The 26890-nt window shown below is 41.4% G+C and overlaps 1 protein-coding gene across 3 annotated transcripts in view; it reads right to left on the reverse strand.

Annotated features, from left to right (window-relative positions):
• The window catches only part of MAPKAP1 (MAPK associated protein 1), a 266480-nt gene that overhangs the window by 57956 nt on the left and 181634 nt on the right, over positions 1-26890 (reverse strand). For 2 of the 3 annotated variants that reach the window (XM_030817823.1, XM_030817824.1), the window contains one exon: positions 9550-9657. The exons of the other annotated variant lie outside the window; for it this stretch is intronic. In XM_030817823.1, coding sequence (XP_030673683.1) covers positions 9550-9657 — 108 coding nt within the window. The remainder of the gene's footprint in view (positions 1-9549; positions 9658-26890) is intronic. 3 annotated transcript variants of the gene reach the window in all.

Below are 26890 nucleotides of genomic sequence, written 5' to 3' on the forward strand. Positions count from 1 at the left end.
AATCTGGGCAGCTCCTAGGAGTTGCCTCCTCTCCTGGAGCCTCAAGGGGAAAATTAAGAAGGTAAATGAGGGCTCTCAGACTAAGACCTCTGGATGTTCTTCCCTCCCACAGTCCACCCTCCTGGGTGACTAACCACCTGGTGAGTTGAGGCCCTTCCTCAGGATAACCTTAAAATTAGGAAATGAGAATTTCATTAAGGTGCTGAAATAATGGATGATCTTAAACATTCTGTGAATCTCCTTCAAAAGGAAAGAAGATCAAAGGAAGCTGAATTAATGTTTACAGAGCAACTGAAGTCTCTCTCTACACCAACTTCTATTTAGGAAATACAATAATTAGATTCAGCTCTTTCACCAGACTTAATGAATAAAAGACAGTTTTCCAGGCCTCTCATTATTGTTCATGTGATATTAGCAAATCACTTCACCCCTCAGTTTCCTCTTCTATAAAACAAGGATGATGACTACATGGCCTAAAATGTTGTTATAATAAGAGCACTTATATCTCATTCAATTCTCACCAAATCCTTGTGAAACAGACTCATTCACCTCCATTTACACACGAAATCAGAGATGACATAATTTGTCCACTGTCACAGGCTGCAAGTGGTTCACCCAAGGTCTGCCTGATTCTAATGACTGTGCTTTAAGCACTATGAATGACAGACTAGTCAGGGATAAAACAGACAGATGGTGTCTGACACTTTTTCGTATTCCATAAAGCCAGTTTAATTTCAGGCTTATATTGGCCCTGATGATGGGAAATTCCACTTTCTCTCTTAAAGCTGTGGAAAGAATAGTTGGTTCAAGCAGCACCTTTCTTCTAAGGACCTGCATGGACTATCTCCACATGGTTGGTGGAAAAGGTCACTGGCAACATTTGGCAGACAAGGGAATTGAGGCTCAGTTTGGTGCCAGGATTTATATACAGGCTTGGACAGGAATGGAAGTCTTGTAATGTTGCATCCTCCCCATAATGTACTTGGGCTTCCTTCTGGTATGATTCCAGCTTCTAGCAGGCAGTTGGCTGAAGGATGTAGTAGATTATCCGACAAGAATCCAAACTGGAAAGCTCAAGGACTTTGGCTTGTCATTTTCTTATTTAGGCCAAGATCCAAGCACAAATGTTAGCTCTCAGTACCTAGGCAGAAACTCTTGTCATATCTGCTTCATTTGTAAGCTTCTCTCTCATAGCATATAAAGACAATTGTAATCGCCATTCTTAGGGCTGAAAATTCAGGTTGTTTTATCAACAATCTCAGGGTGGAGTCTGGAATCAGACATCTGACTTAAAATTTTGGTCTTATCGCTTACTGGCTGGATAACTTCGAGCAAGTCATAACCTGTCTTCACAATGAGAATAATATCTTGTAGGGTAGCCATGGAAATTGAGAGAGAAAGCATTTGCAAAATGTCTAGCACAATGCCTTACAATAGTAATAGTGGGCCCGAATACGTAATTTTTAAAAACACCCTTTTCTGCAGGACTAGGTATGACGGAAAGATAAATAAATAAATAAAAAATAACAAAAAACACTCATTGACGTGGTTGATATAAAATATTATGCCACATCCCTCCTTGGAAGAAAAACTGAAAGGCTTCTACCCACCCTTATGGCAAACAGACTTCTCAAACAAATGGTTTTATTTATAAAGCGTATATCCATTCTGGGACACCAAAAAATATTTGCTGGGAAGTACCCTGCTTCTAAGTTCTCTGGTCCTAGGACACAGACTTACAGACCTGCCCCCTCCCCACTCTCCTTCCCTTTCCATTCTGGGTCACCCCCCTCTAGTCAACATACATCTCCTGAGGGCTCTGCCAGGTCTATGACTCCAAACCTCGACACCTGTGCCCCATCTGCTCTACCAGCCACAGAATGCTGCTTTTCCATATTTCCATTATTTATTAATTACAGTTAACATTTATTGAGTACTTATTATGTGCTGTTCTAAGAGCTGTATGATGATTAGAGCTTACTGAATCCTATCAATCTTATGAGGGTAGATAAACTACCCAGGAAAGTTTAAGTAAATTGCCCGAGATCACACAGCTAGTAAGTGGCAAGGCCAGGATGTGAACTGAGACAGTCTGGCTTGACAGCACATTCTCTTTAAGGATTGCATAATACATGATCAGAATTTAGTCCACATCTACAATGGCTTTAAGGATAGGGAGCCTGTTCTAATCACACACAACAACAGAAATGAAAATAATTCTGCTTTTGGAATGTTTTTCTTTGCCTCAATCCGCCTTCTTAATAGGCAGCTAGTGGAAAACAATGTAATTCTTAGTTGGAATTCCTACTTAAAAAATCCTTTTAAAAGCCTTTAAAATAATAAATTGCTTTTATAATTTATTTCCATTTTACAAGGACTAGTTATGATTCCGTTGATTGTGATCTTTGTAAGTGCTGGTAGGGCTTCATTTATTAACACAGTGATTTTGACTCAGAGTGCCAAAAAGTGATGGCAAGTATCTTGCAAATCCTTTAAGATGAGGATGCTGAGGCTCAGAGAGATCACATAACTGAATTAAGACCATGTTCATGTTCGGAAGTAGAGTGGGAACTAGAGCCCAGATTTCAAGGCTTTATTCACCAACCCTCACAGCTTTTCTTTCCTAATATTAGAAAACTGGGCCTATCTTTTTTCAGAAAAACTAATTTGTGGCTGGGTTTAGTGGTTCACTCCTGTAATCCCAGTATTATGGGAGGCAGAAGCAAGCCTGGGCAACATAGCAAGACACCATCTCTACAAAAAGAAAATTAAAGAAAACTAACCAGGTGTGGTGGTGTGTGCCTGTAATCATGGCTACTTGGGAGGCTTAGGTGGGAGAACTGCTTGAGCCAGGGAGGTCAAGGCTGCCGTGAGCTGTGATCTCACCACTGCACTCCAGCCTGGGTGACAGAATGAGACTCTGTCTCAAAAACAAACAAAAAAATTAATTTGAAATCACAATATACTGTGGAATACTGCATAGTAGTTAAAAAGAAATTGGTGAATTTATACGTGGAACAATATGAGTATTAATGTGGAATAATCTCTACAATATATTGTTAAAATGATAAAAATGCAGAACACTAATGTTTGCTATCATTTGTGTTTTTATTTTTATTTTTTGAGATGGAGTCTCGCTCTGTGGCCCAGGCTGGAGTCTCGCTCTGTCATCCAGGATGGAGTGCAGTGGCGTAATCTCGGCTCACTGCAAGCTCCGCCTCCTGGGTTCATGCCATTCTCCTGCCTCAGCCTCCCCAGTAGCTGGGACTACAGGTGCCTGCCACCACCCCCGGCTTTTTTTTTTGTATTTTTAGTAGAGATGGGGTTTCACTGTGCTAGCCAGGATGGTTTCGATCTCCTGACCTTGTGATCCACCCACCTTGGCCTCCCAAAGTGCTGGGATTACAGGCATGAGACACCACGCCGGCCCCCATTTGTGTTTTTTAAAAAGGGAGGAATACAAATATGTGTGTATAGGTATGAGTGTGCTTGTGTGTACACACACCTATGATACATACATGCATACACAAAATTTGCTTGCATATGCATAGGTGATCCCTGGAAAGATATGGAAGAAACCAGGAACAATTATTGTCTCTGGAAGGGGAATTAAGGGATGGAAGAAGAGAGACTTCATTTTCACTACAGACACTTTAGTTACCTGAAATTTTTTTTACATGTATAAGTATTACATATCCAAGAAATTTACCAAGATTCTAATAAACACCACTTTATTTGTATAACAAGGAATCAACATTTTGAAACAGAATCCAATAAAAAGTTCCTACCTATGAATTAGTTCCTCAAGTATGTTTAAGATGACAGACTTTAAAGAATGAAAAAAAATGACAGGGGCGGAGGGAGGGATTGTTCACTTCTACGGGGTAAAAATTCCGATAAGCAAGTCACATAGGAGTGTACTGGTATAACTTTTCCTTTGGCTCACTATGGTGTGGTACTAGATATGGTATGAAATTTCAAATGTCACAAGGATTGTTACACTAAGACATCGTCTCACTATACAATCTTTATCTATGTAGACTTGCCCTTATTTCTTGTTTGCTTTTCCTTCTTAGAAAGTCATACATGCTCACTTTAGAAACTCTGGAACGAACAAATATAAACAGGAAGGAAAATGAATTATCCAGAATCTTGTCAACCAGAGACAACCACTATTAACATTTTCTTTCCAGTTTTACTTTTTGTTTGTTTTTACATAGTTGGGATTCATCTATGTGTCTTGACATTTTTTCCCTTAAAATTACATCACAGTTAAACCAAATGTGCACTGCTAGAATAAACCCAACTTCGTAATGTTATATTGCTCTTTCAATATAATGTTAGATTCACTTTATTAATATTTTGTTTAGGATTTTTGCATCTATATTTGTAAGACTGCCTGAAAATTTTCTGTCTTGTATGGTCTTTACTGAGTTTGGTACCAAGATTATGATAGCCTCTTAAAATAAATTGGAGGTTATAACTTCTTTTTCTATTCTCTGCAACAGTGGATATAGGATTGGAGTTATTTTTTTCTTAAGTTTTTGGTAGAAACTAGCCAGTGAAGTCATGTGGGTTTGGATTTTCTTTGTAGAAGGTTCCTAATTACTAATTAGCTTTTCAAAATAGTTATGAGAATATTCAGGTTTTCTATTTCTTCCTGTGTCAATTTTGTTGTCTTTTTCTATAAATTTGTTCATCTATAATTTTAATATTTTTGGTATACATTTTTTCAAAATAATCTTGTATTTATTTACAAGACAGGATCTTAATGTTTAATGAGAGGATCTGCAGCGTACCTCCTTTTCATTCCTACTACTATCTGTGTTTCTCTTCCTTGTTTTTGTCCATTTCATTGGAGGTGTATCGATTTTGTTAGTCTTTTCAAAGAACCAACTCTTGATTCTGATGTTTCTGAATTTCTATTGCATTAATTTCTATTCTTCTCTTTATTGCTTCCTTTCTTTTATTCGTTTCAGGTTTCTTTTTCTATTTCTTTTTTCAATTTCTTGAGCTGAATGCTTAGATCATTACTATTCAGGCTTTCTTCTTTTTTTTTTTTCTTTGAGACAGAGTCTCACTCTGTTGTCCAGGCTGGAGTGTAGTGGCATGATCTCAGCTCACTGCAACCTCCACCTCACAGGTTCAAGTGATCCTCCTGCCTCAGCCCCCCTAGTAGCTGGGATTACAGGCACTTACCACCATGCCTGGCTAATTTTTAAATCTTTAGTAGAGATGGGGTTTCACCATTTTAGCCAGGCTGGTCTCGAACTCCTGACCTCAGGTGATCCACCAGGCTCAGCCTCCCAAAGTGCTGGGATTACAGGCATGAGCCACCGTGCCCCGCCCAGCCTTTCTTCTTTTGTGATATTTGAATTAGAGGGCTGTAAAATTTCCTTCAAATACTATTTTAGTTATATCCTCAAATTTTAATGTCAAGTTTTCATTATCTTTCAGTCAAAATATTTTCTAATTTCTATTATTATTTCTTTATTAAACCATGGGTTCAGAAACCTGTTTCTCAATTTCTAAACATATGCAGATCTTCTAGTTGTCTTGTTTTTCCCTAGCCTAATTTCACTGTCATCAGAGAATGTACCACATACGATTTCAATCTTTTGATATGTAAGATTTACTTTATTGCTTAGTATATGGTCAATATTGGTAAATGTTCATGTGTGATTGGAAGAAATACATATCTGCAGTTGTAGGGTAAAATATTCTCTGTACTGCCTGTCCATGAGGTTAAGTTTAACTGTTGTTTTAAATTTTCTTTATTATACATTTTTAAAAATGTATTTGCTGTTTCAATTCCTGAGAGTTAAAACCTCCTTCCATGATTGGAGATCTGTATATTTTTCTTAGTAATTCTTCAGTTTTATATTATATATTTTGAGGCATATAGGTTTAGAACTGTTAAATCTTCCAAGTAAACTGAACCTTTCATCATTATGAAGTAATGGTTTTTATATCTAAAAATGTATTCTGCCTCATGTTAATATGGCTACACCAGATTTCAGTTGCTATTTGCATAGAACATCTTTCTCCATCCTTTTACTTCAAACTTTCAGTATCCTTGTTTTAGGTATTTGAGAAAAACCCATTCTAACCATCTTAAAGACGACAACTACTACTACCAAAGCCTTTAGTTCATTTACTGATATATCTGGGTTTAAATCCATTATCTTACTACATGTTTTCTATTTATCCTCCTTTTGGGCTTTCTACCCCTGGCAAACCCTGGACTTCTTTTGTCTCCTTTCCTCTAAAGGCTATCCACAACCCAGCTCAACCTTTAGGCTGCACTGCCAGACGGGCAGATAATGTCCGGGCAAAAGTGCTCGTAGTCGTTGATCTCTTTTGTTTCAATCTTTTCCCAGACATGGCCACTGATTCTTTTCTATCTTGTGCTCTTTGATGACTTTAGGATGACCATTTGTTTAATCAGCTTTTTAAGTTACCTTCAGTGGAAGAGTTGGTTCAAATTACTTAGTCTGCCTTTACTAGAAAGGTAAAACCCTGCATAATTTTCCAATATAGGGATATAAGTTATCTGATTACTCTTCCAATGTTAAATATTAGAAATAATGTTAAAACATTGTACATAAATCTTCCTTGCATTTTAGATCTTTTTCTCTTTAAGATAATTTCTTTTTTCTTTCTTTTTTTTTTTTTTGAGACGGACTCTCACTCTGTCACCCAGGCTGGAGTGCAGTGGCACGATCTGAGCTCACTACAACCTCTGCCTCTCAGGCCTAAGCGATTCTCGTGCCTCAGCCTCCTGAGTAGCTGGGATTACAGGCACCTGCCACCACGCTTGGCTTTTTTTTTTTTTTTTTTGTATTTTTGGTAGAGACGGGGGTTTGCCATGTTGGCCAGGCTGGTCTCGAACTCCTGACCTCAGGTAATCCACTCACCTCAGCCTCCCAAAGTGCTGGGATTACAGGCAAGAGCCACCCTGCCCAGCATCCTTAATTTCCAAAAACAGATATACTGGAGAAAACATCTTTAGGTCTTTTGATATTTACAGCTACATTATACTGTTATACTACAGGCCCCAATGTTTGAGTATGCCTATTTCTCTATATTCTCTCCAGCAATGAGGACTCCCTTTGAAATACCTGGCTTATTTAGGCCGGGTGCGGTGGCTCACGCTTGTAATCCCAGCACTTTGGGAGGCCGAGGCGGGCGGATCACGAGGTCAGGAGATCGAGACCACGGTGAAACCCCGTCTCTACTAAAAATACAAAAAAAAAAAATTAGCCGGGTGTGGTGGCGGGCGCCTGTAGTCCCAGCTACTCGGAGAGGCTGAGCCAGGAGAATGGCGTGAACCCGGGAGGCGGAGCTTGCAGTGAGCCGAGATTGCACCACTGCACTCCAGCCTGGGCGACAGAGCAAGACTCTGTCTCAAAAAAAAAAAAAAAAAAAAAAATACCTGGCTTATTTGATATGTGGCTCTAAAATGTTTGTATTTTACAGTGTTGATAAGGATAAATATTTTCACAAATGTTTACTACTCATTTGATTTTTTTGGACCATTTGGGAATCAGTGATTTTTATTTCTATGTGTATTCACAAAAGGTACTTATAACTCATTGCAGACTGTGGGGACAGCAACCTTCTGCCTTTGAGAATTTGCTGCCAAATGCCAAAAGCATATTTCACCTTCCTGGTGAATTTTGTGCATGCTCTGCGGAAGAGGCTGTCTGGGGCCCTAGTCAAAGAGTCACATCCTAGGCCGGTGTGGTGGTTCATGCCTGTAATCCCAGCACTTTGGGAGGCCAAGGTGGGTGGATCACTTGAGGCCAGGAGTTCAAGACCAGTCCGGCCAACATAGAAAAACTCCATCTCTGCTAAAAATAAAAAAAAAAAAATTAGCCAGGGGTGGTGGTGCATGCCTGTAATCCCAGTTACTTGGGAGGCTGAGACATGAGAATTGCTTGAACCCAGGAAGTGTAGGTTGCAGTGAGCCTAGATCACACTACTGAACTCCAGCCTGGGCGACAGAGCAAGAAAAGACCCCAAAACCAAACCAAAACCAAAACTAAAAACACCCAAAGAGTAGCAGCCTGATCTTGTTTAGAGGGTCAGTGGCATGAGTAATGATCTACCATTCATTCACTCATTCAATCTATATTTACTGAGATCCTGCAGCACATAGTCTACAGCAGATCTATATGAAGGGCAACTTGGTATTGGCCAGGGTCACCCTCACAGACCTGACAATCTAGCAGGGGAGAGAGATATCAAACAATCACTGAGAAAAGTATGTAATTCTAAGTACAGGCTGGCTGCAGTGGCTCACATCTATAATCCCAACATTTTGGGAAGCCAAGGTAGAAGGACTGCTTGAAGCCAAGAGTTGGAACTGCCGGGCACGGTGGCTCACGCCTGTAATCCCAGCACTTTGGGAGGCCGAGGCGGGCAGATCACGACGTCAGGAGATAGAGACCATAGAGACGGTGAAACCCCGTCTCTACTAAAAATACAAAAAATTAGCCGGACATGGCGGCATGTGCCTATAATCCCAGCTACTCGGGAGGCTGAGGCAAGAGAATCGCTTGAACCTGGGAGGCGGAGGTTGCAGTGAGCTGAGATTGCACCACTGCACTCCAGCCTGGGTGACAGAGCGAGACTCCGTCTCAAAAAAAAAAAAAAAAAAAAAAAGAAAGAGTTTGAGACTAGCCTGGCCAATATAGCAAGACCCTATCTCTAAAAAATAATAAATAAATGAATAGAAAGAAACACATGCGATGGAGAAATAGTAGTATGCCGTATGGCAGAATATAACGAGGGACTCAAACGAGGGGTGGGTCAGGTTTAAGCAATGGGGGACAGGAAGATCCTGGTGGCTTTTCTGAAGACAGGACATTTAAACTGAGACAAAGAATGAGAAAGAGTTATTAACCAGAATGGGGGAAGCAGCGTTCCAGGTGGAAGAAACAGCCTGTGTAAAAGCCTCGAAGCAGGAATGACTACAGACAGTCTGCTGCCGCAAGCGCAGTTTCACACATTACTTGCCCTTGTGTCAGTGGGAGTATGGAGGAGAGGATGGCAAAATGCACAATTTGGAAACTCTGAAGAGAGAATGAACAAAGTTAACAAGTTTTGAAGTTCTCAACATAGCATAAGGAATCACTACACTGCCTCCTGCTAGAATATGCAAATGGTTAAAATTTTCTAAAACCTGATGTCTGAATAGTGATACTGACAGGGCCAGTTGCTTTATATACAAAATAGCCTTTGCTTCAGAAAAGGCCTCATGCTTCTAAACTGTTTCCAGGGGTGCTCCCAACTTAGGAAGACACAGTTTAACAGGAAAATATTAATCACAGAGTGCTAAACAGGATGCAGCTTCTCTACCAAAAAGCACAAAATCAATCATTTCACTTTGGGATATACTGCTGGCACGAAGACTGCAGTCTGCCTTGGAAAACAGTCACTTCAAATCTGCCTAAGGAAACCAGACCAGTGAGCGTTTCCAAACACATGATTTCTAAGCAAGTTTGCAACGGACAAAGCGGGCGTGGAGCGAGGCGGCCAACGTACTGTTCTCGCGGACCAGGCAGAACTCCCATGCGCTCTGGCTCTCCAAAGTGCTGTCCAGGTCAACGGCGACATTGGGCTCGCTCTGCTTCTCCAGGCGGTACTGAGGGCCTGGAAGATCAAAGGGGCAGGAGGAGGGGAGGAAGTCTGAAACAGTGAATTTAACATTTAAAAAACACCACATACTGGTGAAAAGCTGATAAAGCCTTAGTAAAGTGTTAAAGTCTGTCTTGAGGGTCTAGCTATCCAGGATGGAAGTTTGGGGTTTCTTTTGCATAAGGCTTCACATTCTTCACTGTTCTATTATCAGGCCTGTTTCCACTCAGTTCTCCCCGAAACCAAGTAAGAGGTAAATGGCCTTTGAGTCAGAGTGACTACACCACTTCCCAGATATGAGCAGGTCACCTACCCTCTCTGAACCTCCGTTTCCTAATATGTAATGTAGGAATAGTTATACCTTGAAAGATTGTTGTAAGGATCAGAGGTGATGTAGGAAAAATGCTTATTAGAAATGTACCTGCCTCACAGGAGGCAAAGGTATTTATTAATAATTATGTAACAATAAATTACAATCAGGAATAAGATATGTGTAGAACTCTAATATAATAACAGCCCAAAAAATTCAAAACAAATTGTAAACAGGTAAGCTTAAATAAATAAAGCTCAGATGACCTGGCATTCATATGTGGAAAAATTTTTTAAATTAAAAAAATCTCAGATTTCTGAGTTATGATGATGAAAAGACAGTGGCTACTGATTCACATTTTTGTTGAAACATTTATGAAAACACGAGACACAGGTTCAACAGTACTGGAAGCCAGGAATACTAGCTACGCTGCATCACATAGAGGGTTCTTCTGGCAGACCTTAATAAAACACTGCAGCATTTTATACATTTATTTATGTATTTCTTTGTCAACCCAAATGACAATCTTGTTCTTCTCAGATAACACCTAACGGGTCCAATGATCAGATTGAAAAGACTGCTCCTGTGATCTGTTAATGGTTATTGAAAGGATTAGAGGCATAAGAAACTGTCTTATTATTTTGACTCTGAAAGGTGTGTTTGGTCAGACAGAAGGAGAGGTGAGAGATCTGAGGGAAGCATCAGAAGCCGTGCAGGGCTCCCAGGCGGAACACGTATTTTTAGATATGTTCTTCAGCTGTTGTCAACTTGTTGATTAGTCACATCTAGTGCTTCTCTATCATCAGTATGAGGCATTTCACTCATTTCCAGTCATTCTCCTTCTCATGTTCTATGTTCAGCTGTAGCACTGTAGAGATTCATTTCAGTTTCAGGGTATATTTGATCTTTTCTCTAACTGGTATTTCATTAGCACTTCTGCCTATTCTGAATTCTTACATACATTCAGTCCTTTTTACACTACTTAAACCTTTTAAACCTTTGTAAGTAAACAAACGCTTAAAACATATACAACTATTTAAGCATGTAGTCGGAAGTCTACACAGTTCTTTTAAACTCTAATACACTATATTTATATCAAAAAGGTATTGTTTTAAAATTATAGGTAGTAAATTCATTTTTTAAAAAATTCTAATTTCAAAAGTGTTAAATAGGGCCAGGCATGATAGCCCCCCTTAGCGATTCTCCCAAATCCCAGCACCTTGTGGGGACCAACTGAACCCAGGAGTTCGAGACCAGCTTGGGCAACACAGTAACAACAACAACAATAAAAATTTAAAAATCAGCCGGGCATGGTGGTGCGCACCTGTAGTCCCAGCTACTCAGGAGGCTGAGGCAGGGGGATTGCTTGAGCCCAGGAGCTGGAGGCTCCAGTGAGCTATGATCATGCCACTGTACTACAGAGAGAATCCCTTTGTCTCTTGGAAAAAAAAAAAAAGTGTTAAGTAAATCAAAGTATGGAAGGAAATGCAGGTAATTCTTGTCTCTACTACCTATCACCTGTCCATGCCAACAATTTTCAATTAATAGGCACATCTGGTATTGATCAGTGGATGCTGGCACATAATACTGGGTGGAAGGAATCTCAGAAAGCTGAACCTTAAGAAAACAGCTGTGGGCCCCTTTAGTCTAGCAGAGGAAAGGGAGTTATCCCCAAACCTGGAGGGCTGCTTTCTAAGACAATGGCCTATTAAACAATCTCTGACTGCTCCTATCTCCAAAACCTCCCAGCAACACAGTGTGCAGAAGCCACTGACATCCACAAATTTACAGTGAAATCTGGGTATAAAGTTTAGCTGTAATAATTCATTTCTCAGGCTGAGTACAGTGGCTCACATCTGTAATCCCAGCGCTTTGGGGGAGCCAAGGCAGGAGGATCACTTGAGGTCAGGAGTTTGAGGCCAGCCTGGGAAACACAGTGAGCCTTCATCTCTACAAAAAAATTTTTTTAAATTAGCTGGGTGTGATGGTGCATGCCTGTAGTCCCAGCTACTGGGGAGGCTGAGGTGGATCTCCTGAGCCCAGGGGTTTGAGGCTGCAATGAGCTATGACTGTGCCACTGCACTAGACCCTATCTCCAAAGAATTTTTTAAAAATAATAGCCCAAATTTAGGAACAACCTAGGTCTAACACGGGGACTGATTAAATAAAATATTATGAAATACCATAAAAATATTAAATGTGATGCTACAAAAATATTTAATTTTATAAAACATGTTTATAATATGCTACTTTATGAAAGCAGCAAATTATAGCACATTTTAAATTATAATTATAAAAATACAAATTATAATTTTTAAAATATAATAGCAGAGTGGGGTGACTATAGTTACCAACAATGTACTATATATTTCAAAACAAGCTAGAATAGTGGACATGAAATGTTCCCAGTGTATAGAAATGATAAATACTCCAGGTGGTACCCAAATACCCTGACTTCATCATTACACATTCTATGAATGTAACAAAATATCACGTGTACTCCACAAATATATATAAACATTACATATGAATTTTAAAAAGGTAAATCTAAGCAAAAAAATATGTAAAGGAATACAGGAAAAAAGACTAGGAGGTTATTTCTAAAATGTGAATAGTAGTTATAATTGGTAGTGGAATTAATAATTGTTTTTATTTTTCCTTTTTTTGTATTTTTCAAATTTGCTATAATAAATGAAGGCCACTTTTGTAATTTAAAAACACCAGATAAACTTAAAAGTTCTCCAGTTTCTTACTATGACATTTTTTTGAGGCTACTATAATTAGCACACATTGTGGCATCTCCAATGGGTCATTCGCATGCAGTAATTTAATCAAAAGCAGACACGATCTCTTTATGAGACATATTTTCATGTGAAGTAACCGTGCACCCTGGCATGTGTACTCTGAGAGCAGTGCACAGGCTGTTGGGCTTCTCAAGCTGTCAGGCTACCTGACAGCTGGATTATATATAAGCTACCACTTTCCTGATTACTGGGGAACTAAGGCCTGGCTGCATCAGGAGGAATTTCAGGCCGGTCTCCTTTGCACATTTTTTCCTACCAGTCTTTGCAGCTACCTGGGAAATGGTGATCAGGGAAAACAGGGGAGTCAGGGAGTACCAGGAAGGATCCCTTATCCCTAAAGACAACTCCCTGCCCCACTTTCAAAGCCATAAATGCCATCATCTGACATTTATTTCTTGGATCTTGCAGATATTTCTATTAAAATTAGTTTTTTGAAAGTAGCTTCTTGGACTTTGTCCTATGAAGCCTAGCATGATGATGACTTTAATACATGCTTATTATGTGCCAAGCATGCTATATACCTTACCTTACTGAATCCTCACAGTAACCCCCAGAGGCAGATATATCAGCCCCAGTTTACAGACTGGGACGCTGGTAAAGTAACTTGCCCAAGATCACAAAGGTAAAAAGTAGGAAGGGGGAAAAATGAAATCCATGGAGGTCTTCTGGCTCTAAAGCTAGTCTGCCTTGAACCCTCCTTCCTCCTGCAAACTATAAATTACTGGCCAATTATAAAAAGGCCATAGTTTATACCATAAATAAAGGTTTCTGTAGATTTGTGGATTCATCTAGAATCTGAATCACTTAACATCTATAAATTCAAAATGAAAATGATCTGAAACTATTTATTTTAACAAATTCAAACATACCAAATATTTCATGTTCTGGCTGCATTCTGAGTCCATGGTAGTACCATTCCCTCTTATGAAAACATGATCAGACAAAATCACTTTATCTTTCTATCCATCCAGGAAGGCCCATCCATCTTTCCTTAGGAATATTGCTAATATTCTATGCTCAGTTTAGTCAGTAACTGAAAATCCGTGTGTTTTCTGCCCTGGGTAATCCCTGCTCATCCATCAAAGCTGAAGAACAACTTGGAAACCCACTTCTGAACTTAGCAAGGGACCAATGGGTAACAACCTGGGGGAAGGCAGGGTGGTTAAGCTGCATATGAAACTCGATATCTAAATCCAAATGGAAAACTGCTTTTTATAAATCTGCATTTCTCTCCATAATCCTCACCTGAATAGTGGATATTTCACAGAGAAAGATTATAGTATTTTAAACATTTTCCCTCCAAAAAGGCCAGGCTGATAACTTCAGGTCTTACTGTGTAATGAGAGGCAGGGTATATACGAGAGGCAATATAGCCAGGTGGTTAAGGGCGTAAACTTGGGGCCCAATTGCCTTGGCCTAAGTCCTGGCCAAGCAATTCTGCTGCATGACTTTGGGCCAACTTAACCTCTCAGTTTTCTTCTTTATAAAACAGGGTATAATAATAGCACCTACCTCACAGGACTGTCTAAAGATTCAATGAACTAATAGTTGTAAGGCAGTGGGAACAATGTCCAAACCATTAATAGTGAGATTTAAGTATCAGCTATCATCATCATCATCATCATCATCATCATCATCATCATCAGACTGTAACAATCCTAAGAGATCCTAATAGCATGGACAATCTAACTACCACCATCACAGGCCCTACTATGTGACAAGTGCTGTGCTGCAGATCATCTCATCAACTCTTTGGTCACCCTAAGATGTAAAGAGTATAAACCCACTTAAGAGAGGAGAAACTGTGATTTACAGAGGTTAAATAACTTGCTCAGTGTCCCTCAGGAACTAGTAGAAGTGAGAGAATTCATACCTAGGGCTGCCCAGGCCTGCACTCTCTATATTGCATTATGAACTATAGCATCTCACTCACACAAAGTTCTTAATAAATGCCTGTTGATAGTGAAGATTATGATAACCCAGACCTATATCAAAGTACAGTCTCCATCAAATACTTGTTTAATTTTTAGGAGGCTGACACGGGAGGAAAATAAAAATAGCAGCCAAAAGCCATTTCAAAAAGACAAACTGTGAGGTCAAATTCTATGAATATACTTTTTGCCAAAGAAACGATTATATAAAATATAAAAGGCTCTTTCACACTGAACAGGACAAGGTTCTCAAGGCAACATCCACACTTTGGAAAGAGGATTTAAAAAGTCACAGCTGCGCATGAAGCTGCATACCCTCCACTTCACAGCAGAGGGGAACACAAAAGGAAGATTCTGGGAAGCAGTTACTCTGCAGCGACGAGAAAACCTGCTTGGGCATTCCAATGATGTATTTATTGCAGTAATACCATGTCACCGAATGGCCTAGGAACAAAATATTGCTTTGGGCACTTTGGGAGGATTCCAAGTTATAATACCCAGGCAGGATTTTTATGGGATTTTGTAAACCCGAGGCAAACATCTCAGCACATAAGTTTCAAAGAAAATCTGTAGAATCTGTTGGTTGGTGGTTACATGCTCAGAGCAGCTTCCTTGATCCCTTTAACCCCTGACTGAAACATAAAAGGTTTTAGCATGCAATTCTTTAACAGCTGCAAGCTAGCTGAAAGCTGAAATCCAATGGAAAGCAAGTGCCTGCCAAAGTCTGAAGAGAGGGAAGACATACTGTCGCCTCTATTGCTCTGTGTCTTCTTTCTAGAGACCCATGGGAGAAACTTCTTTCAGATCCTGGTATCAGGAAAAGCTGTACTTCCCTGGAGCAAAGGGCTTGCTTTTGTATCTTTAGAAAGTTTAACATAAATCTTGTAACTAGCTGTTATCATGTCCCTTTCTCCTTTGCCCATCAGGAAGCTCAGCACTAAATGTTTGCGTGACTATAATGACCTGGACATGCACTTCTCTGCCAGCTCCTCCTCCTGGGGACTCGTAAACTTGTCGTTTAATCTTTATGTTTCTTTTCCTCTCACGTAGTTTATTGGTTCGTATGTATATATATATTTTTTTGTTTTATTTTTTTTTTTTTTTTTTTTTATGGAGTCTTGCTCTGTCGCCCAAGCTGGGCTGCAGTGGCGCGATCTCGGCTCACTGCAAGCTCCGCCTCTTGGGTTCACACTATTCTCCTGCCTCCAAGTAGCTGGACTACGCCCACCATGCTGCTATTTTTTTTTTTTTTTTTTTGAGCAGTCTCGCTCTGTCGCCAGCTACCAATCTCGGCACGCCTCTCCTCCAGCCTCTCCGAGTAGCTGGGACTACAGGGCCCCACCACCATGCCGGCTAATTTTTTGTATTTTTTAGTAGAGACGGGGTTTCACCATGTTAACCAGGATGGTCTCGATCTCCTGACCTCGTGATCCACCCGTCTCGGCCTCCCAAAGTGCTAGGATTACAGGCGTCAGCCACCACGCCCAGCCTCGTATGTATATATTTTTTTAACAGGTGGGGTCTTGCCATATCGCCCAGGCCGGAGTGCAGCAGCTGTTCACAGGTGCGATCCCATTACTGATCAACACAGGCATTTTGACCTGCACGTTTCCAACATGGGCCGGTTTACCTCTCCTTAGGCAACCTGGTGGTTACCCACTCCCGGGAGGTCGCCATACTGATGCTGAACTTTGTGTGGACATCTGATCAGCATAGCGCTGATCTAGGCTGTAGCCCAGAAATCCTGGGCTCAAGCAACACTCCCATGTCAGCCTCCTGAGGAGCTGGGACCACAGGCACACACCACTGCACTCGGTGGTTTGTGTATTTTAAAATCTATTGTAATAATTCCAAATATTTTGGGGATCAAGGTAAGATATAAATGAATTAACCCATCATTATCATTGCTGACCATAAGAACAAGTTTGAGAATCACCTGTGCAAGGAAAAATGACAGAGTCTAAGGCTGAACACTTTCATGGTTACGTCTTCATGTCAACTGTTTTCCATTCACCAATTTAAAGAGCTGCTTTAATCTGAAAGAGCTTCTCGTAGCCAGAAAAAAGCTAAGTGTGAGCAGTAAGAGGAAAGGCTAGGCTTCAGCAGAACATCCCTGGTGTTTGTGCCCTGAGAGGGAGTAACGCTGCCAGCTATGCATCCTCGGGAAGGAATTTAATCTCATCTGTAAAATGGGGATAACAGAGCTTCCCTCAGAAGGTTGCTGTGAGGATTAAATGAGACAATCCAGGACTTCCCTTAGCAAAGTGCTTGGTCAATGAGAGCTGCTATTTTTGCAAATACAGACTGAAACAGAAACCACTGCGATAAGGTTTAGGTAGATCCCTAGCCTATGAGTCACAACAGGCTCACAGCCTTACCAGGGAGGGCACACCGGGGCAGGGAATGCTGGCATCAAAACGAAAGTCTGTGCTCTTTCCCTCGAGTGTCCAAAGTAGGGGTGCAGGGTGCATATCTATTTAAACAAGCTTGCTTTTAAGCTGCAGACGGCATTTAAGATTAGAGACTTGCTCAGCAGCCAGGATTCCTACAGTTCCCTAGTCTCTCAGGTCCTACAAATATAGTCTAAAAATGACGAGTAAATGTCAGAACCCACAGAACAAACCACGGCAGCACAGATATCAAAGGACACGTGACGCTGGGTCTGAGCTCACATGTCCACCCCACACAGCCTTGGTTTCTTCCACACTGACCTTCCATGGTCCACGTGGGTTCCTCAGTGCCTCCTGGCCTCTGCACGTGCCACTCCTTCTTCCCTCTTCTTCACCTAGCTCTGAGTCCTCCTTCAAGACAACCTGGTTCAGATGTTTCCACCTCAGGGAAGGGGAGGGTGGGGCTACCTGTCCCCTTCTCTGTGCTCCCACACAGCGCCTTGTTCCTACCTTGGTAGGAGCACTCATTGGGCTCTTCTATAATTTACCAGCTCAAGCTATCTCGCTGCCTCCCCCAGCCTCGAGGCAGGGATGAGTCATCTGTGCTTGGTGCATTGTTGATGCTCAAAAAATGTTCATTAGATGGATGTTTGGATGGTAGTGTAGCATCACATGTCCTTTGATATCTGTGCTATCATGGTTTGTTCTGTGGGTTCTGACATTTACTCGTCATTTTTAGACAATATTTGTAGGACCTGAGAGACTGGGGAACTGTGAATCCTGGCTGCCGAGCAAGTCTCTAATCTTAAATGCTGCCTATAGCTTAAAAGCAAGCTTGTTCAAGGGGGAGCTGAGGCTGAGAAGCTCGGCCCAGACTGTTGGTCAAGATTTGGATTTTCTCTTATAAGCAACAGATGCTAACAGAGCAGGAAAGTGACACAATCAGCTTTATATTTTGGTGAGATTCTTCTGGTGGCACTGCTGACAATGGGCTGGAGACTTATGGCAGGAAGACCCATTCCAGGAGGATCATGCCAAGCCTTGACTACTCTATGGCAGGGGCTGACTGAATCTGTGGTCCTCACTGAGCCAAAGCCACCACGCTGATGCTGTCCGTATCAGAGCTCGGACCCAACATCAGCTATTCTAAAATGTCTGCATTTAGTGTCAGCTCCATCACTTATAACTCTTCCTCTAGGGGCAACTATAATCATTTTCTGCTTGATCTTAATATAAGCACTGAACTATATTCAAGTGACAACCACTGTAGCTTGTAATACCCCCTCTGAGGCTCAGATTGGATTATTTGGAATTTAAATAATAAAAAAGGAACAAGCTGACATGACAATAAGGTCACACTTTAGCCTCTTCTGAGCCAATACACCATTTGCTCTCTGTGAAACAGCTGAATATAATCAAATTAAATACAATTCCTATTACAAAAGAAGAAAGACCAAGGCTGTTCCAATAAACCAATTCTCCTGCCTAGTTAAACTGTAAAACCTTCAGGAAAGGTTTTGAAAGCATGACCCATCAGTTCTAATTTTTAAAACTTATCCTTTCAGTCAACACTAGAAAAAGGCCCATTCCAACTTTTATCTTTGCTACAAAGTGCTGTTATCTTGGCTTGATGTCAGGAGCTCTATCTCTCTTTCTGCTGACAAGCAGAGACGAGAAAGATAAGATTGGAAACGAATCTCACTTCTCTGAGTAAATAAATAATCAATACTCATCTAAATGTAAATGAGAAGGTAGCCCCCTCTGATAACAGCACTCTTATCAGAGAGCCAATTTTCTTCAGACATTTGGCCTCAACCAAATCACCATCATTCAGCCCCAGCCTAATGGCAAAAAATCGTAACTAAATTGAACCGATCACCAGAGATCAACTAAGTTCGGCCCTGGCCACTTCAGGTTCAAATGTTTGGGAATGCAATTTTGCCCCCATTAACTTTCAATAGCAATGAAGAACAGACTGGTCAAGGGGCCAGTCGGTGCAATAAACAAAGCCCAGCAAGGGGGCCAGCCAGAAGATGAGGAGGAGTGGGCTTCAGTGTTTAAACAACAACAGTGCCATCATGGAAGCAAGCCCCAAAACTGTGAAGGGAAGGCCGCTTCTGTGGGCTGAGTAGAGGGCATTCTTTCCTCTATCTAAGGCTTGGCTGAAACTGAGAAGACATTTAATTTGGTGAATGATGATGATGAATAAAGTTTATTAAAACAAATATAAAGAAAAAAGAGATATTAAAAAGCTACTGTAGCTAAAAATAACCTAAGGTTCAAATGATCAATTTCCTCCAACTAATTTGTCTCAGACTTACATCTGACCCAGCAGTGCCGCACTGATCTGATTTTACTGAAAGAAGACGCCGTCTACAAGACAAATCACTTTCAAACCACTGCACTGGGGTTTCCATTTCTTTGCTGCAAGACTCAATTCACTGCTGATGAGAATATTGGGGAAATTATGACCATTATTGATAGGACAGCAAAACCACTTTCACACAGCAGTCTTCAAGTCGACAGAAAGCTTGCACTAGACCATTAATGAAAGTGTCAGCTAAAACCAGAAATTAAAGACAAAGACCGGAAGAGGCCTAATTTTTAGAGCATGTTAAGGACACCAGACACACAGAAGCAGCAGCCATTCATCCTCTTAAGAGTAACAGAGCCTAAATAAGGATGAGCAGAGGAAAGGGCTGCTCTACTTATGATTAGGGAAAGAAAATGCTTTTTTTCTTGCCTGGCCTTGGAATTCCAAGGCCATAGGCTCTCAATATTATCAGCTCACAATCTTCATCAGCCAAAGGAGGAGATGTTTGGTGTGAGACAGAACTACCCAATGTTTTACGATCTATTGCTGCTGTGAGCATCTAATTCTAGAAGGCAGATGTGTGGCAGCTGGAGTGTGGGCTCTGGAGTCAAAAAAAGACTTGGATTGAAATCCTGGTTCTTTTACAAGTTATGCGACCCTGGGCAAGTTAGTGGATCTAAACCTTCGTGGAGTAATTCCACAGATTATGTGTAACACAATGCCTAGCACATAAGCACTTAATAAATGTCAGTTATATTGCTACACAAATTTGACAAAATCATCAACTTGCCCTTTTTGAAAACAAGTCAAATATTGCTTCATTCCTCGACTATAATAACAGCATCAGCAACTGACATGGAGGACTTTCCTGGCCCTTAACCAACGTGCTTTCCAAACGCATTTGCTTTCCGCATCTTCATAAAACTCTATGCGGTAGGCCCTACAATAATCCCCACTTTACAGAGGAGGAAAATAAACCATGGAGTGGTTAAGTCATGTACCCATGGTGAGGCCAGGACGAGAATGCAAGTTTTTCCAATTCCAAAGCCTGTGCTCTTCACCACTCTGCTCTGCTGTATCCCATAAAGCATAGTATAGGTTTTGATCTTTGGGTTAAAAAAAAGAACTGTAAGGTTTAGATGATTTATCAGTTCAGAAAGGAGTAAAGACGCTGTGTGGGAGACCAGGCAGCAGGGAAGAGAGTAGGAAGTTGATCTTGAGGGGGTCAAAACTGAGAGTCCATCAACTCTCACAGCAGGCGTGTCACATGAACACCAGCTGCTTGCCCTGATTTTTCCAGGTTTGGGGTGGGGGTTCTTTTTCTAAGTTAAGTGATTTACAGACTTACTGCCTCAATCCACAGTTCTGAAAGTGTGATTTCTTTAGCGTTTAACTATACCCATTTCTAGTCTTGTTACAACTTTTTTATTGCGATAGAAAACATTTACTGGAAATATGTTACTGCTATTACCAGGTCATAAAATAAAAAGAAAAATAGTTTATGTATTGCCATCATTTCCAATCATCAATCAGAAAGTGCCAAGAGGAGGAAAGGAAAGGGCGTACAGCCGAATTTCCTTCTTTGTATGGGAGAAAATGTAGGAGCATCATAATTCTTTAGAACAAATTTATTCTTGAATACCTAGCCTCATGAATGGGCTCCGGGGAGGAGCAATGAGGCATCCTTTTGGCATATCCCCTCCTCTCTGCAGCCCTGCCTGAATCTCTGTCAGAATTAAGAGCTCTTTCATCCCACCTTCCTTGGGACCTTGCTTTTCTCAGTGCACCGAGCATGCTGAGATAGAAGTACTTTTGTCTATTTGTCATTCCCCCCACCTAGCCAGCATCAGGGCACTCTTTGAAGACGGGGTGGAGGGCTTTCAAAAAAACTCAACTCTGTCTTCCCAGGGCTTCAGCATAGCAAAAGGCTCTTTGTTGGTGCTTAACAATCTTTGTTAAATAGAATGCCTTCCACAAGGTGGCACTGAAAATTGAACTCAACAATCTACTTCTTCTAGCCAATATTCCTAAGAAATATTAGCCCAAGTATACAATGATGTATGTTCAAAGATGTTCATTAAAGTACTGTTTTAATATAAAAAATTTCATACAACCTAAACATTTACCGGTAGGAAACTATTAAATAAATTATGGTATATCTATACACTGGGCTGTCATATGGTTGTTATAAGAATAAGCTAAGTTGGTTGGGTGCAGTGGCTCACATTACATCTGTAATCTCATACTACATCTGTAATCCCACATTACATCTGTAATCCCAACACTTTGGGAGGCGCAAGTGGGAAGATCACTTGAGAGTGGGAGCTCCATACCAGTGAAACCTCATTGCTACAAAAAATTAAAAAAAAAAAATTAGCTGGTTGTGGTGCTGTGGAGCTGTAGTGTCAGCTACTTGGGAGGCTGAGGCAGGAGGACTGCTTAAACTCAGGAGTTCAAGGTTACCATGAGCTACGATGGTGCCACTGCACTCCAGCCTGGGCAACAGACCAAGACTATCTCTAAAATAAAATAAAGCTAAGTTAATAAGACATGAGAAGAATCCTATGATACATTATTAAATTTATAAGATATAGAATGTACAGAGTAGGCTACATGTTAGTAAAGTAAAACCCCAATTACATAGGTGCACTGATATGTGCATTTGTGAAACACACAGCACAATCTGGAGGGTCATGAACCAAACCATTCTCACAGCCGTTCTTCTACCTATAGTAACCTGTGGGGTGGAGGAAGGTATAGCAGCAAAGAAGATGGCTTTTGATTTTTACTTTATAGATGCCTATCATGTTTGGGCTTTTGACAGTAGATGATTGTAAGTATTACATTTATTTTAAAAATTCAATTTTAAAAAATGAGGTGGAACAATCTCAGAGATTATTCCAGCTAGACCAGACTAGGGAAGACTGTGGCCCCTGGAACCTCCTTGAGTCTCCTCTCACACCATCTGACTCCTCACACATCATGTAGGCTCAGTGGCTCTGGAGAGAGACCTAAACAGTTGAGGAGCCAGGAACTAAATTGGGATAGAGCCTGTTCAAGGGTTCCTGAGGTCCATAGTCAAGCTACAGGTAGACCACAGAAGCTTCCAGTGCTGCTTAAAGGGGCTGAGCAGGCAAAGGTGAAGAGGACTGACTGGAGCATCTGGGGCCAGACTACAAAGACTGTTTACAGCTGGGTGCGGTCGCTCATGCTTGTAATCCCAGCACTTTGGGAGGTCAAGTGGGGAGGATCGCTTGATGCCAGGAGTTCGAGAACAGCCTGAGCAACATAGTAAGATCCCGTCTCTACAGAAAATAAAAATTAGCCTGGTACGGTAGCACACACTTGTCTTAGCTGCTTGGAAGGCTGAGGTGGGAGGATTGCTTGAGCCTAGGAGATCAAGGCTGTAGTGAGTTATGATCACACCACTGTGCTCCATCCTGGATGACAAAGCAAGACCTTGTCTAATACATATATATGTCTTATATATATATATATAATTTAAAAAATTAAGAACAAAAACTGTTTACAAAGGCAGGCCACAACTGCAGACCAAGGGCCAGATCACATTCGCTCCTGTTATCACCACGGCCTGATAACTACACCCGCCCCAACCTCCTCATGGATTCTACCCAGAGCCACAGAAAACAAAGGTGTCCCATAATGTCTCTGGTCTTCCTCTAGGGCAGTTCTGAAGCCTCCACGCAGCTTTGAGATAAGTGGTGGTCAGGAGTCCATCCCTACAGCCTGTGGGTAGAGAAAAGGTCTGGATTTGATCCCTGCCTAAACTTAATAAAGTGTGTATCTAGGGAATGTACTGCAAACTCTGCAGACCCCAGCACATTTGAGACAGTATGATGTAACGCTTATAAGCCAGACTGCTTGGGTTTGAAGTCCTAGCTCCACCACTCACACGTTATGTAATCCTGGGTAAGTTACTTAGCCTTTCTGCGCATTACTTTCCCATCTGTACAAATGGGCATCTATATCTTAGAGTTGTTGCAAGGATTCATTGAGTTAATACAAGTAAAACGTGTAAGTAGAAAGGATCCCTGGTTCACGGTTTTCACGAAGTCTGTAGCTTTAGCTGCATTGTCCCTATGCCTGGGTTGCTGCTTCTGCTTTCTAAGCAGCACTCAGAAAGAGAAGGGTCTCTAGTTCTCTAGGAGGGGCTGAAACCTCCAGGTCAGCCTTACTGGCCTCATCTTCCTCCCCGCTAATGATATAGTAATCCAGAAATATCCTCCAAACCATGCCGTTTCAACCATCTGTGCCTTTGCTCATACTAGTCCCTCAGTTTGGAACAATCTTCCCTCTACTTCACTTCTTTAGTCTATGTTTTCTCCCACTCAAGGAATCAAAACTCTGCTTAGATGCCACTGTCTCTGGACTTCTTTGTGCAACCCACACTACAAAGACCTCTTGTACTACATATATGCAAGTTGAGAATGGAAAGCACATTTCAGCACCCCTACATTCCTAGGACAGCCTCAGCATACAGGTATGTTTAGTGATCATCTGGTGATGAAACAAGCCCAGCCTACTTAGCTACCATCCTACCTCTTCCTCCAAAGTAGATTTGGAGCTCCACCTCCATTTGACTCCAAATGCCTCCACTGTTTGGAGATTCCCATTAGTATCCCAACTCTGACTGGGTTTCCTAGGGATGGATGGAACTAGTATGGATCTAGCTGACTCACCTGGACATTGGCTGGAGAATGAAAGACCACCATTGACAGGGTCCAATCCCTCATCCCGATCAGTCTGGTTCTCTTACCCAGGTCCATCTTCAGTAGCCACCTATCCCAACACATATCCTACCAAAGTTATCTGAGCCACAACACACAGGCCTAAGTGGAGCCCACTCAACATCAGAACAAGAGGTAACACATGTACAACCAAAAACTTCAAAACTTGCAGAAGGTTGGGAGCCACTGGACAGGAGCCTCATATATGCTGTTGTAGGCAGAGAGTGTGCTAGAAGGTGCAGACCCTTCACTACCATGAGGAGTGCTAATACTCTACATCCTATCACTATGCAGCCAGCAGGAATGTACTTCTCTTTAGAGAAAGGAGGTCCCCTATTATTTGTAAAAAAGGAAAAATTTTTTTCCTCCTTGAAATCCAGATATCACCTGTTAGGGAGGTTGGAAACCTTTACCATTGTCCCTAAGAATCCAATTTTTCCATCCAACATTGTTTCTCTTAACTTGAGTCACTGTGACAATACCAAATTTTACATACAGTTATCTGTTGCTCTGTGAAGAAATACAGATGGTTTTGTGGAAATAAACAGTCACTTATTTTAAACAATTGTAAAACAGTTTATGGAAACCAGTGGGGTAATGCATTCAAATAAATGCCAAAACTGGTTGATGGGGATCCAGGGTGCTAAATCACACTGCGGAGGAATTTAGCTGTGGGGAACAGACAGTAAATCCAGAGTGACAGAATTTCCCATGATGGCAAAGGTTTCTGACATCCAGTCCAGTACTCAAAACCCACAGCAGTTCAAACCCATTTTCCTTAACACAGCCTTGACAGCCAGTGAAATTAGTGAATTTAGTCACAAGCACCTAAGGACAAAAAACAGAAGAAACAAAAATGAGACTTCATTTGTCTTCAGCCTTCTCTGAGCTATATAAAAGTGGTGACTCCAGCCTGAGTCAGTGGAGAGCAAGCTTAGAGCCAACTGTTTTCAGTCAGTAGACTCTGTTATGATATATTGGAAGCTGAAGACTTTCATTTAAATCTAGGTAAACCACTTCCTCTCTGAACTTCAGTCTCTTCCTCTGTTAAATGAGGATAATACAGTAGTTGTATGTACTTGACAGGATTTTGAGCAGATTCAGTGAGGCACTAGGATTATTCTTTGGCTAGCTTGATGCCAGTGGCCCTGGTGGAAGGGGCTCTATCCCTGGGTGGGACAAAAGGCTACAGGGCCTCTTTAGGGACTTCTACCAACTCTTCAGGGAAGCACCACTGCCAGTGAATGGTTGGACCAGCCTTTGCAGGAAGAAAGAGAACTCTAAGCCCTTTTTTGCTTCTAACTTTACAGGACAATCAACTATAAACTTATCATCCTTCCATTCTCAAACCAGCTTTTTTTCCTTGTAACTGGGCTTCCAATGATGACACCACGATTCACCCAATGAATTAAATCAGTTGGTTCATCAAACTGTACTAAACTCCTACCATGTGCCATGTCATGAGCTAGACACTAGATATGAAGATGAACAAGACTCTGAATCTGGCCTCTAAGGACTTGGCATAGTGAACACGGCACTCTCAAGTTTGGAATACTTCTTAGCCTTCCCCCTTGCTGTTGACATTAAATCGGCTCCCAAGTTCTGCAGACTCTACCCACTTAATACATTTCCCTTGCATTCCTTCTCACTCAGGCCGCAGTAATGGTTTCCCAACCTTCTTCTGGCCTCCAGCCAACCACTCTTCACCCTATTGTTTGAGAGTGCTCTCCAGAGCCAAATTCTGGTAGATTCAAGGTATCACTTTCATACAATCCTTTCACAACTTCCTTGCAGGCTACTAGTTTAGATGCAAATTCCTTACCCCACTCTCAAGGCTTTCTATCCATCCTAATTTCTTGTCCATCTATGTCCTCTATGACCCAAACTAGACTCACTGTTCAGTGCATATATGTCCTGGTTTCCTACCTCCATGTCACTACTGCGCCCTTGCCTTCACCCAGACTGACTCCTTCAGCTTGTCAAAATCATATTCCTCCTTTTTTGATTATCCCCTAAGTCTTATCTTTTCTCCTTCTGACCCCATGATATCAGGCCCAACCAGAGTCCCAGACTGGCTTCCTTCCTTCCCCCACAATAGGGAAAGTTGCACCAGTTAACGTCTGCAGGCTCTGCTTCAAGGCAATAGGATTTCTACAATCCCCAGCCAACCAAAAACAGGGCTTCCTTTTTAAAAACTCTAGCCTTGGCCTTTACGTCTCATTCAGGTAACTGTCCTTGCTCCTGGCCCAATCCTGCCCTCAGGCCTGGTGTCATGCTAGGTTCTCAGTGTGCCTCTCTGAAAATCCTGCCCTGCCCTCTGATGCTGCCTGCCCGCCTGGATTTCCTTGTACATAAATCATACATTTAATTTATCTGAATTCAACCATACTTGCTAGGTAGAACAGAGGAAAAAAAGAGGGAGAGACCTGACCAAGAGCACAATTTAAGCAGTTGGGAGAATTCCACTTGCCATGACTCTCAGTGATCCAATGAGCCCCAAGAGTGGGAATATGAGGCAGGAGTCCAGAAATCATCTTTGCAACTATGGAACCTTGTAAATGTGTGATAAGTGACTAACTGCATTAAATGGGTGGATGATAGTGTCTCAGTCTTTCTAGAACAAATTTGATTGTAGCATTTAAAAATATGTACTTTTAGCTGTTATGATGCTAGAGAAAAAAGCTGTGGCAATTTAATGAGAAAAATTACATTGCCTCTGATGGGCATTTTTAAAGAGATTTTTCTTTCCTA

The sequence above is a fragment of the Nomascus leucogenys genome, chromosome 8 (genome assembly GCF_006542625.1).
Source record: "Nomascus leucogenys isolate Asia chromosome 8, Asia_NLE_v1, whole genome shotgun sequence".
NCBI lineage: Eukaryota > Metazoa > Chordata > Mammalia > Primates > Hylobatidae > Nomascus > Nomascus leucogenys.